The sequence below is a fragment of the Prunus persica genome, unplaced genomic scaffold (assembly GCF_000346465.2).
Source record: "Prunus persica cultivar Lovell unplaced genomic scaffold, Prunus_persica_NCBIv2 scaffold_21, whole genome shotgun sequence".
Lineage (NCBI taxonomy): Eukaryota > Viridiplantae > Streptophyta > Magnoliopsida > Rosales > Rosaceae > Prunus > Prunus persica.
In genome coordinates, this window is record NW_018027155.1 from 14,923 (window position 1) to 28,663 (window position 13,741).

Consider the following 13,741-nt stretch of genomic DNA (forward strand, 5'->3'; position numbering starts at 1 on the left):
AAGTCAATATCCACAATCACGCCAACAGTATGGTTAGTCAGTTTATGCATTTACCCAGTGTGTCCCATAGGAATGCAATTGATCGAATCTTAAGATACTCCCATAGGAATGCAATTGATCGAATCTTAAGATACTTAAAGTCAGCACTTGGAAAAGGATTAATGTTCTCAAAAAATAGAGCTCTCGAAGTTGTTGGATATACAGATGTTGATTGGGCTGGTTTTGTTAGTGATAGTCACTCTACTTCAGGTTACTTCATTTTTGTGGGAGGTAACTTAGTCACTTGGCGGAGTAAGAAACAAAATGTGGTTTCTCGGTCTATTGCTAAAGCAGAGTATCGAGGAAGGGCTCACGGAGTTTGTGAATTACTATGGATTAGAAGACTATTGACAGAAACCCAATTGAGTTACATTGTGATAATAAGTCAACCATTGATATTGCCCATAATCCAGTTCAACATGATCGAACTAAACATGTTGAGGTGGATAGACATTTTCTCAAAGAAAAAATTGAGAAGAAGATTATCTGCCTGCCATTCATAAGATGAAAAGATCAATTGGCAGATATCTTAACCAAAGCTGTTTGTGGAAGAGTATTTCATGACTCACTTACCAAGTTGGGCATTGGTGACGTATATGCACTAACTTTAGGAGGAGTGTTGACGTGAGTCTCCTAATTAATCAAGGAGATTTATTTCCTTAATTAATTAAGGGATTTACTTTCCTATTTTTATATAGTTGATAAATCGTTGTATAATTAGGAGATACTTTTCTAATGCTTTACTGTATCTAATTCCTTGTAAAGCACCCTGCAAACTCTTATTTATACCTCCTTATGGAAAAGAATAAGATTAACCTAATACATTCAAACCATATTCATATTTTAGCATTAAAAAGTTAAAATTGCCCAAAGTGAAAAAAAAAAATTCTACAGTTTATCTAGCTCATAACCTAAATACTTCAGTGTTCCATATGTGAAATACAAGAATGCTGTGAGAACTCTAAGGTGTCATTTTAGTGATGTGTCTCGGGCCTTCGAATTTTTAGGGTCGACCCTAATTAGTAAACATTTTTTATCAATAATTAAAAAATGTAAAGCAACCCCAATGCGAAGAATCGAGAAATTTAGGAATCGGAAGTAGTGAATCGGTATGGGAAGAATCATTCCAATTAAGTCGTTTACTAACCATATAAAATCAACACATAAATAGAATTAAATTCCATTATTATTATTTACTAATTCTCATTAATCAGAACCTATACTAATCTACGTTACACTAATCCATTGTTATTTAATTTGTAAATCCACAACCAATATTCTTTCCAAAAAGTGTTAGTTATTTTAATAATAATGTTATAGATAAATGCATTATATACACACTGGTTCCTCCCACCTTCTCACGATAATGACAAATATAAGGCAGATGCTTGTAATTGTAATTTGCAACAGCTTTCAAGACATGAAATTCTATTCGACGTGTTGAAGTTTCAAAAAAGGTAAGCCTATGATGATTTGCCAATTGACCCTTAATTTTGTCCCATGTTACACGGTCAAAGGAAGGTTATTGAAACTTGATCTTACCGTCAATTATAATGCATAGAATGAACGGACGGCATCAAACACACTTGATGACAACATAGGGATATGGGTCTTTGACTTTTAGTATTGACATATGAACAGCATTTTCCTTAGCTGCCAATTAAGCTTTAGAATGCCATGCTATAAAAAGAGGTCATATATCTCATCTTCAATATCGCTCAAGTCATCACAACCAATTTTGCATATTAATCATTATATATCTTTCCTGCTATTCACCAAAAATGGTGAGTTTATCAGTCTTATATTTATTAGTACTTGTTTTTTTGCTCAATTGTCTCCCTTAATGTTGTGTTCCATCATGTTATGAGTCTTGGCTTCACCATTGCCAGACTCGTAGCTATGTTGGTAGAAACTATTTATTAGTCTATATACAAGAAGACCAGAAGGAAATGGGGTTCAGGCTTATCCCAGTCTGACTCGGTCAAAAAGAAAAAAGTCATTTTGACGTATTGGACTATGCATGCGTATTATACTTGAAAGTATTGGACTAACACATTTTTGTTTCAATTTTGCAACTGACAAATTTTTACTTGTTGCTTGTTTCTGTATGATTTGGTGGGAAGCAGCCTTTTTCACTAACTATTGAGGTACGCGTAGGGCTATTCCCTTTTTCTTTTTCTTTTTCTTTTTAAATTTTATGGAAATAAGACGTGTTTCAAGGTTGATTCTAAGCTGTTGTATTAATTTCTGGACCAGAAAGAATTTGCTCAAAACTCAGAAAGGGTTAAATCTGTGGATCAACATCCAACTGAGCCATGGTAATATTCTACCTTCTTGACAATTCTGTAATGCCTTCTGCATCTCCTAACTTTGATTTTCATATATTCTTATCATGTAATCATTTCCATGCAGGATTCTAGTAAGTTTGTATTCAGGAACTCTTTGTATCTGGAACTACCAGTCACAGGTGAGCCATTGTTACTTTCACCATTAATATCGAACTCCTAATTATCCGATTCGGGATTTTCATGCTTTCAATAAATCTTCCGGAAGGGGCTAACTTAATTTTACTGGTCCAGACCATGGAGAAGTCCTTCAAGGTCACTGAGTCACCAGGTACATGATTTTCTTTCATTTGTTCTTGATGTTGCCAACAGGTCATGACTTTGTATTTAACATCTGTTTTCTCGTTTGCAGTGAGGTCAGCCAAGTTCATAGCACGCGAAAACTGGATTGTAACTGCGGCTGATGACAAGTACATTCGCATATACAACTATGATACGATGGAAAAGATCAAAGAATATGAAGCACACACAGACTATATCAGGAGTGTTGCTGTCCATCCCACTCTACCATATCTGTTGTCATGTTCTGATGACAAGGTTATAAAGCTTTGGGATTGGGAGAAGGATTGGTCATGTACTCAGATCCTCGAGGGGCATTCGCACTATGTGATGCAAGTGGCATTTAATCCGAAAGACACCAATACTTTTGCTAGTGCATCGCTTGATGGCACCATTAAGGTATTGAAGGCACTGTTAATTTGTTGCAAATTACTTAACTGCAATATTTCTGGTGTCATGACCTTTGTGACACTTAAAAGTTTTACAATGTCCTGTTTCATTGTAGATATGGAACATTGGTTCTCCTAAAGCAGAGTTTACCTTAGATGGCCACTCAAACGGAGTTAATTGCATCGATTACTTCAGTTGCGGGGATAAACCATATCTATTGAGTGGCTCTGACGACTCTACTGCTAAGGTTTGGGACCAAGTGCTGGTTATCAGCTTTCTGTTTAGCTCTATATGTACAGCGTACGATTATGGTGCGTATATGTGTCATACTAATTTGAATTTTATTTGTAAATTATTTTGGCAACAGGTATGGGACATTGAAACCAAAAGTTGTGTGCAAACTCTAGAAGGTCATGAGCACAATGTAACAGCTGTATGTGTTCATGCTGAGCTTCCCATAATAATTACAGTTTCTGAGGATGGGAACATTCACATATGGAATGCAACCACTTTTAGGTAACTTCTGATCCAAACTACTTACATTACAAATTAAATTGACTCAGTTTTCTGTTTAATTCTTGCTATTGCATCGCTTTGATCGAAACTCATGTTGTAAACGATTCTTGTTGTATCACAGGCTAGAGAACAAATTGAACTATGGTCTTGAAAGAGTATGGGCCATTGGACAGTTGAAAGGATCAAACAAGTAAGTTTCTTTTTTGTTCTTTCTTGTGGGTCAAGATGTGTATCTGAGAGGATGATTTTTCGAGTAACCGTTTGATATACAGGCATGTAAATGTGGCAAAGGACTCTCAATTTGTTGCCCTTAGCTTGTTAGGATTTGTTTTATTGCATTGTTTTACCAGCAGATTTATCAAAATAAACTTTCCTTGCCTCCTACAGGGTTGCATTTGGTTTTGACAAAGGAACCATTGTGGTTAAAATGAATGGCTCTCATACTTGGGATTCTGTTGACCTCCAAGCTTAGAAGGAAAGGTTGAAGGAATAAAGACATCGAATGCTGCGCGATTTGTACTGTGTTCTCCGAAGTAATTAGACTAAAGGAATAATTAATTTCCCTTAAAACTTGCTGCTCCTGCTTTTACTGTTGTATGATTTGCAAATAAAACTTATCTTTGTGTGTTTTGTAGTATATCCCATGAGGGAACATGTTGTAAGTATCAATCGAAATGGAATGTTATATGTGTTCTTTAACAAATTACACTGGTGCAGATAGCAGATTCTGTGAAATACATATATAATTACCAGTAATAAAACCCTTCATGTTCTTCCCAGAAAGTAGTTGGTGACTGCTGTTTACTGGTGCTGAATAAATTTGTTGAAAATAATAGAAATCTTGCCATACAAGGAAAAAGACGGAAGGCTAGACAGGACTGTAGGAAATTCCAACCTCAAATCCAAAGGGTCTCAACCAGAAGTTTTAAAGACTAAGATTAGAACTCTCAAATGTATTAAAAGCAAGATCTGCACGAAGAACATACAAGAATGCTCTCTCTTGTCCACAACATATGTCGAGAGAGGACGCTTAGCGTATGCTAAAGAAAACCAGAAAATGCCATTAATGAAAAGCAGACCCTGGTATATTAAATGTCAATCTGTTCTCGCAATAAGATATCTATGTAATTCATAATAAAATCTATGCATGAATTGGATTCATGGTCTAGCTTATTACTCAAGGATCTACAAATTAATTTCACCTTTTTTCTTTTCATGATAATACAAATGTTGTTATTAATCCTGTTGATAAAAACACGTTTTTCTTTGATAAAAATAATTTGACATTTGTATTAAAGAAATATATATAATTGTTCGGTTTAGTACAAATCGCTAATATGATATAAAACCCTTGAGTCGAACTGATCAACAGTTTGGTTTGGTGTTTGAGCCAAGGTTGACATTTTTGTTTCTTCAGTTTTTCTCGTTTCGGTCCACCAGTTCAACTGTTTTTTCGCCTACCCCATATATGTGCATCTCTTGGTTTCATAGGCCTACTAGGATTGAGGCGTTTCAGAATACCATATTGGAACCGGTGTATTGGTAGCGGATGATTGGTTTTCTTTGCTTTCTCAATTGTCTCATTTAAATGTTGTGTATACTATTTCGCGAGAGTATAGCCCTGCAACTATATTATTTATAGGATAAAAAGGGACTAGACCATACTTATTTTTTTGCTTGGAAAAAAAAAACATATTTTTTTAAAAAAAAGTAAAGCCATGCCGCGATACTATTTATAAATAAATAAATAATAATAAATAAAAAAAGAAATACCGCGGCTATATCTTTTATTAAAAAAAAAGTACCCTCCTAGCAATTAGGTGCCCAATGTCAAAACAAGTAAAAACCCTAGTATAGCCGTTCGGCTATAAGATTTTGAAAAATACTCAAGAGTATAGCCGAACGGCTATACTATTTTTTGAAGTAGAAATACCGTATTATAGCCGCGCGGCTATACCTTTTATATATATTTTTAAAAAAAGTTACCCTCCTAGTTGCATTAGTTTATGCTTAATTCATATTGGTTTGCTAGTTTCAACATATCCAAAGCGAATATTGAAGAGAGAGAAATTTCACAATAAATCAATAATATTGATTGTTGTTCCTCAACCCTAAACCGTAAATCAATCTGAGAGTTCAATTTTTTTTTTTTTTTTGGGTGGGAATGTTTGCCTTTAATTTAACTCGTTCTCTTGAGTGAAACTTGTTGGAGGAACAACAATCAATATTATTCTAATAATTTAATTAAACAAAAAATCGAATAATGAAAATAAATATGGTATTAAATTAAAAACTGAGTGCTCTGGTAGATAGAGGCTTGCAGACTTGCAATGTCCTTGAAACAGAATTTCACCCCTACTCAATGCTTGTCATTTTGCAGGCGTTTGCTCCACAATAATACACCTATCTAAATCAAAGTCCTAGTACTAGGGCTTTGATTTTTGGCAAAATTTGTGTGTTTATCTCTTAGTAACCTGAATTTCAAATTCATTATTACAACTTCTTTTGGTTTAGATTATTATTAATATGGAACCCAATATCATAAGTACATGTATATGTGTATAATATGATAAGGAAATTATTGTTCGCACTTCCAGTTTATATACCTAATTCTCAGGCCCCTAACTTTACACATCCCTATATATTACATATATATTAGCTCTGCTTTTTGAAGATTAATTAAAAAGTTAAAATTGCCCAAAGTAAAAAATAAATAAATAAATAAATAAAAATCTGCAATTTATCAAGCGCATAACCTAAATACTTTCATTGTTCCATATGTGAAATACAAGAATGCTGTGAGAACTCCAAGGTGTTATTTTAGTGATGTGTCTTGGGCCTTCGAATTTTCAGGGTCGACCTTGATTAGTAAACAATTTTTATCAATAATTAAAAAATGCAAAGCAACCTCAATGTAAAGAATCGAGAAATTTAAGAATTGGGAGTAGTGAATCGGTATGGGAAGAATCATTCTCATTAAGTTGTTTATTAACCATATAGAATCAACATATGAATGGAATTGAATTCCATTGTTATTATTTACTAATTCTCATTAATCAGAACCTATACTAATCCATTGTTAATTAATTTGTAAATCTACTACTAATATTCTTTGGTGATTTCCAAAAAGTGTAAGTTATTTTAATAATAATGTTATTAGATAAATGCATTATATATAATATACACACTGGTTCCTCCCACCTTCTGACGATAGTGACAAATATAAGGCAGATGCATGCAATTACGACGTGTTGAAGTTTCAAAAGCTAAGCTTTGTGATGATTTGCCAACCCATATGTTACACGGTCAAAGAAAGGTCATTGAAACTTGATCTGTACCGTCAATTATAATGTATAAAATGAACGGACGGCATCTAACACACTTGGTGACAACATAGGGAGGTCTTTGACTTGATTCTTCAGCATTGACAAATGAACAGCATTTTCCTTAGCTGGTAATTAAGCTTTCAGAATGCCATGCTATAAAAAGAGGTCATATATCTCATCTTCAATATCGCTCAAGTCATCACAACCAATTTTGCATATTAATCATTATATATTCTTCCTGCTATTCACCAAAAATGGTGAGTTTATCAGTCTTATATTTATTAGTACTTGTTTTTTGCTCAATTGTCTACCTTAATGTTGTCTTCCATCATGTTATGAGTCTTCCTCTTAAGTTTTTTTTTTTTTTTTTTTTTTTGGAAAGGGAATACTTGAGCCCATATGTCCTCGTAATGAAAAATATATTAGGAAAATCACATTTACGTACCACCCTGTTTAAGTATGATTTCCCTAAGGTTACGACATCACAAAATATGTGGCTATTTGCAAAATGGGGTTCACTTCACCATTGCCAGATTTGTAGCTATGTTGGTCGAAACTATTTATTAGTCTAATATATAGGAAACGAAGAGAAGGAAAATTCACTGTTCAGGCTTATTCCAGTCTGGCTCTCGTTCGAAAAGAAAAAAATCATTTGAATTGAGTAAGACTATGCATGCCTTTTATACTGAAAATTATCGGACTAACACATTTTTGTTTCAATTTTGCAACTGATAAATTTTTACTTGTTGCTTGTTTCTGTATGATTTGGTGGGAAGCAGCCTTTTTCACTAACTATTGAGGTACGCGTAGGGCTATTCCCTTTTTCTTTTTCTTTTTCTTTTTAAATTTTATGGAAATAAGACTTGTTTCAAGGTTGATTCTAAGCTGTTGTATTAATTTCTGGACCAGAAAGAATTTGCTCAAAACTCAGAAAGGGTTAAATCTGTGGATCAACATCCAACTGAGCCATGGTAATATTCTACCTTCTTGACAATTCTGTAATGCCTTCTGCATCTCCTAACTTTGATTTTCATATTCTTATCATGTAATCATTTCCATGCAGGATTCTAGTAAGTTTGTATTCAGGAACTCTTTGTATCTGGAACTACCAGTCACAGGTGAGCCATTGTTACTTTCGCCATTAATATCAAACTCCTAATTATCCGATTCGGGATTTTTGTAAAATAATATCTCGTATATTTTGTGTGTTTGCAATACAGAATAAGGCCAATATATAAAGCCAACAAGACTACCTAAGGAAGGTAATTTAAATCCTAAGTTAAGGGCACTAATTTGTACAAGCCTTAACAGAGAAGTTGACTATTCCTATATAAGGTAACAAATAATATATTTTGTAATCTTTCCATATCTTCAATATTCCCCCTCAAGCTGGAGTATGGAGATCAAGAATACCCAGCTTGTTTTTGAGTCGTTGGAATTGATCTTTACCTAAAGACTTGGTAAAGACATCTGCGAGTTGCTCCTTTGAAGGAATATAGGCAGTACGTAAAGAACCATTTTGAATCTTCTCTCGAACAACATGACAATCGATCTCAATATGTTTGGTGCGCTCATGATATATTGGATTAGCTGCTATGTATAAAGCAGCTTGGTTGTCACAATAAAGTAAGCTTGGTGTGGTGTGTGACAGACCAAGATCATAAAGTAAATATCGTAACCATTGGAGTTCACAAGTTGCCATAGCCATCGCTCTATATTCTGCTTCAGCTGATGAGCGTGATACAGTATCTTGCTTCTTTGTTTTCCATGAGATAGGACTTTCTCCAAGAAGTACAAAGTAACCTGTAGTCGACCTCCTTGTCATTGGACAGCTAGCCCAATTAGAATCACAGTAGGCTCTCAATTGAAAATTATTAGAAGATGATAACAGAATCCCTTGCCCTGGAGTCCCTTTCAAATAATGTAATAATCGATCTGCAGCATCTTTATGAGTTGTACGGGGGCTTTGCATGAATTGACTCAAAATATGAACTGTATGAACAATGTCTGGCCTGGTGATGGTGAGATATATCAAGCGACCCACCAATCTTCTATAGGTTTCTGGATTATGTAATAGTTCTCCATCTTCATTGTTTAACTTGAGATTTTGTTCCATGGGGAAGAAAGTAGGACGTGAACCAATAAGACCTGAGTCTTTCAAAATGTCAAGTGCATACTTCCGTTGGCTCAAATACAATCCCTTTGAAGAACGAGACACTTCTATCCCAAGGAAGTATTTTAAATCACCAAGGTCTTTTAAATGAAAACGTTGGTGCAACAAATTCTTGATAATTGATATAGTAGCAACATCGGTACCTGTAATAATAATATCGTCAACATATACAAGCAAGAAAATTGATGACTTACCTTTGTGACGATAGAAAAGGGAGTAATCTGCTTTAGATTGAGAAAATCCCGCATCAAGTAATGTTTTGGAGAATTTTGCAAACCAACACCGAGAAGCTTGCTTTAATCCATAAAGTGATTTGTTAAGACGGCACACCATGTTTCCCCCCTTGCCGTGATAACCTTGAGGGAGCTGCATGTAAACCTCTTCATGTAAATCACCATGAAGAAAGGCATTGTTGACGTCTAATTGTTGAAGACACCAACCCTTGGCAGCGGCCAAAGATAATAAAACACGAACAGTGGTAAGCTTGGCAACAGGAGAAAAAGTTTCATGATAATCAATCCCTTCCATTTGCGTATATCCCTTGGCGACGAGGCGAGCTTTGCATCGTTCAATAGTGCCATTAGAATGCCGTTTTATTTTATAGACCCACTTGCAGCCAATGGCTTTTTTATGAGCAGGCAAGGCCATGAGGGTCCATGTATGATTAGCTTCCAAGGCAACAAGTTCACTTTGCATAGCTTTACGCCATTCAGGATATTTAGTAGCTTCATCAAAAGTGTTAGGCTCAACAATGGTAGTAATAGAAGTAAGAAAACTTTGATGTTTAATAGAGAATTTGTCATAAGATAAATAATGGGATAAAGGGTACCTGGTGCCATGTTGACCTGAAGTCGAAGAGGTTGCTTGAGATTGGTAGCAGTGATAATCATTAAGGTAACCAGGTGGTTTGCGACTACGAGGAGGAGGAGATGAGGGAGGTGCTATAATGGTAGAGGAAGTATTCGAATTTGTGATGGCTGGTGTAGGTGTTTCGGTAGGAGATGGAGGCAAAAGAGATGGGAGAGAAGAAAGTATGTTGGTTGGTGGAGAAGAAGGTATGTTGGTGGGTGGAGTAGAGGGAGACGTGTTAGTGTCTGGAGTAGCTTGTGTTTCTGGGTTAGATAAATCTGGTGAGGTAAGTGGATGAGTGGGAAGCTAAAGGAAGGTAGGAATGTTCAAATCTGTTGCAGGAATGGGTAAAACACCAGGTAAGTGTGGTTATTTTGTGATAAATTATAAGAAAAATAGTTTCGTAAAAGTGACATCTCTAGAAGTGTAAATTTTCTTTGTTTCAGATCATATATTTTATAGCCCTTTTGAAAGGTGGATAACCAATAAAGATACCTGGTTTTGCTCTTTTATCAAATTTATGAGAATGGGGAGACAAGTTATGACCATAACAAAGACAACCAAAAATTCGTAGGTGGGTATAAGAAGGTTCTTTGTTGAAAAGAATTTCATAAGGTGTTTTCCCATGTAAGATTTTGGTGGGTAAACGATTAATTAGATAAGCAGCAGTAAGAACACAATCACCCCAAAAAGAAACAGGTAAATTTGATTGAAAACGAAGGGAACGAGCAATATTTAAAAGATGACGATGTTTTCTTTCGACGACACCATTTTGTTGTGGTGTTGCCACACAACTATGTTGATGAATGACACCAAGTGAAGAAAAATATTGGTTCAATTTGTGATTAAAAAATTCAGTTCCATTGTCAGTACGAACTTGACGAATAGAACAATTAAATTGTGTTTTGACCATAGCAAAAAAATATGGTAAGTAGGTATTAACTTCTGATTTATGCTGCATTAAATAAAGCCAAGTACTACGAGAAAAATCATCAACTATGGTTAAAAAATATTTAGCACCAGAAATTGAAGAAACAGAATATGGTCCCCAAACATCACAATGTATTAAATCGAAGCAAGCATTTGTTGATATAGTGCTTAAAGGAAAAGAAAGCCGACAATGTTTAGCCAAAGGGCAAATAGTGCAAGCATGATTATTATCAAAAGAAATTTTTGAATTCAAACTTTGTAAATAAGGAAGAGTACACTTGGATGGATGTCCTAAGCGCCAGTGCCACTGACTAAAATTTGGGGAAGAGACAGCAGAATTAGCAATGGAAGGCACATCAGGGGCTAGGTAATAAAGACCACCACGTTCCTTGCCCTTACCAATCAACCTCTTCGAACTCAAGTCCTGCAAAACACAATGATCAGAATAAAAGGTAATGGAGCAATTAAGTAGTTTAGTGATTTTGCTAACAGACAAAAGATTGAATCGAAAATCGGGGACTAGCAAAACATTTTTTAGAGGCAAGGATGGTAAAGGTGTGGCAGAGCCAATATGAGTGATGTTGGATGTTTGTCCTGTTGGCAATTTGATGGGTGCGGTGTTAAGTGTGGTCATGCTTTCTAAAAAATTAGCATTGGAAACCATATGATCTGTGGCACCGGAATCGATGATCCAAGAACCAATATTGAATGATGAATTAAAACATAATGGGTTACCTGCCAGATTGGCTACTGAATTATTTTTACCATAGGGTAACAAGGCAATAAGCTGACTATATTGTTCTGAAGTCAGCGATGGTGCAGCCAATGTGTTGGTGGTCATAGCAGCAAAGGAACCAGTAGAAGCAGTACTTGAAGAAGAATACATGTTCTTCTTTTGACAATGAGATTCAGTGTGCCCTGCAACATCACAAAACTTACAAAGCATATAAGATTTTATGTCAGGATTTTTCCGGCAGCATGATTGAGAGTGACCATCAAGTTTGCAAAAATTGCAATGATAAAAAGGCTTCTGAGATGATGATTGATTGGCAGCCATGACTGACTGGTCAAGAGATATAGTGATTGTACGGTGAAGAGAGGCTTGAAAGCAGGTTTAAGGTTTTAACAGAGACCAGTGTAGGCTCTGATACCATGTAAAATAATATCTCGTATATTTTGTGTGTTTGCAATACAGAATAAGGCCAATATATAAAGCCAACAAGACTACCTAAGGAAGGTAATTTAAATCCTAAGTTAAGGGCACTAATTTGTACAAGCCTTAACAGAGAAGTTGACTATTCCTATATAAGGTAACAAATAATATATTTTGTAATCTTTCCATATCTTCAATAATTTTCATGCTTTCAATAAATCTTCCGGATGGGGCTAACTTAATTTTACTGGTCCAGACCATGGAGAAGTCCTTCAAGGTCACTGAGTCACCAGGTACATGATTTTCTTTCATTTGCTCTTCATGTCGCCAACTGGTCATGACTTTGTATTTAACATCTGTTTTCTCGTTTGCAGTGAGGTCAGCCAAATTTGTAGCACGTGAAAACTGGGTTGTAACTGCGGCTGATGACAAGTACATTCGCATATACAACTATGATACGATGGAAAAGATCAAAGAATATGAAGCACACACAGACTATATCAGGAGTGTTGCTGTCCATCCCACCCTACCATATCTGTTGTCATGTTCTGATGACAAGGTTATAAAGCTTTGGGATTGGGAGAAGGATTGGTCATGTACTCAGATCTTCGTGGGGCATTCGCACTATGTGATGCAAGTGGCATTTAATCCGAAAGACACCAATACTTTTGCTAGTGCATCGCTTGATGGCACCATTAAGGTATTGAAGGCACTGTTAATTTGTTGCAAATTACTTAACTGCAATATTTCTGGTGTCATGACCTTTGTGACACTTAAATTTTTACAATGTCCTGTTTCATTGTAGATATGGAACATTGGTTCTCCTAAAGCAGAGTTTACCTTAGATGGCCACTCAAAAGGAGTTAATTGCATCGATTACTTCAGTTGCGGGGATAAACCATATCTATTGAGTGGCTCTGACGACTTTACTGCTAAGGTTTGGGACCAAATGCTGGTTATCAGCTTTCTGTTTAGCTCTATATGTACAGCGTACGATTATGATGCGTATGTGTGTCATACTAATTTGAATTTTATTTGTAAATTATTTTGGCAACAGGTATGGGACATTGAAACCAAAAGTTGTGTGCAAACTCTAGAAGGTCATGAGCACAATGTAACAGCTGTATGTGTTCATGCTGAGCTTCCCATAATAATTACAGTTTCTGAGGATGGGAACATTCACATATGGAATGCAACCACTTTTAGGTAACTTCTGATCCAAACTACTTACATTACAAATTAAATTGACTCAGTTTTCTGTTTAATTCTTGCTATTGCATCGCTTTGATCGAAACTCATGTTGTAAACGATTCTTGTTGTATCACAGGCTAGAGAACAAATTGAACTATGGTCTTGAAAGAGTATGGGCCATTGGACAGTTGAAAGGATCAAACAAGTAAGTTTCTTTTTTGTTCTTTCTTGTGGGTCAAGATGTGTATCTGAGAGGATGATTTTTCGAGTAACCGTTTGATATACAGGCATGTAAATGTGGCAAAGGACTCTCAATTTGTTGCCCTTAGCTTGTTAGGATTTGTTTTATTGCATTGTTTTACCAGCAGATTTATCAAAATAAACTTTCCTTGCCTCCTACAGGGTTGCATTTGGTTTTGACAAAGGAACCATTGTGGTTAAAATGAATGGCTCTCATACTTGGGATTCTGTTGACCTCCAAGCTTAGAAGGAAAGGTTGAAGGAATAAAGACATCGAATGCTGCGCGATTTGTACTGTGTTCTCCGAAGT

The 13,741-nt window shown here is 35.6% G+C and overlaps 2 protein-coding genes across 2 annotated transcripts; both read left to right on the forward strand.

The window, feature by feature from the left end:
* Window positions 1–1,736: 1,736 nt before the first annotated feature.
* LOC18781561 (coatomer subunit beta'-2) lies at window positions 1,737–4,325 on the forward strand. The gene is made up of 10 exons (XM_007214772.2): window positions 1,737–1,823; window positions 2,166–2,186; window positions 2,296–2,357; window positions 2,452–2,506; window positions 2,619–2,655; window positions 2,737–3,062; window positions 3,169–3,300; window positions 3,421–3,569; window positions 3,691–3,759; window positions 3,957–4,325. Exons 1-10 carry the CDS (start codon window positions 1,821–1,823, stop codon window positions 4,039–4,041), a joined length of 939 nt encoding a protein of 312 aa, XP_007214834.2. The 5' UTR covers window positions 1,737–1,820; the 3' UTR covers window positions 4,042–4,325.
* A 2,743-nt stretch (window positions 4,326–7,068) lies between these two features.
* LOC18781560 (coatomer subunit beta'-2) lies at window positions 7,069–13,735 on the forward strand. Its single transcript, XM_007214773.2, has 10 exons — window positions 7,069–7,152; window positions 7,675–7,695; window positions 7,805–7,866; window positions 7,959–8,013; window positions 12,257–12,293; window positions 12,375–12,700; window positions 12,806–12,937; window positions 13,058–13,206; window positions 13,328–13,396; window positions 13,594–13,735. Exons 1-10 carry the CDS (start codon window positions 7,150–7,152, stop codon window positions 13,676–13,678), a joined length of 939 nt encoding a protein of 312 aa, XP_007214835.2. The 5' UTR covers window positions 7,069–7,149; the 3' UTR covers window positions 13,679–13,735.
* The last annotated feature ends 6 nt before the right edge of the window (window positions 13,736–13,741 follow it).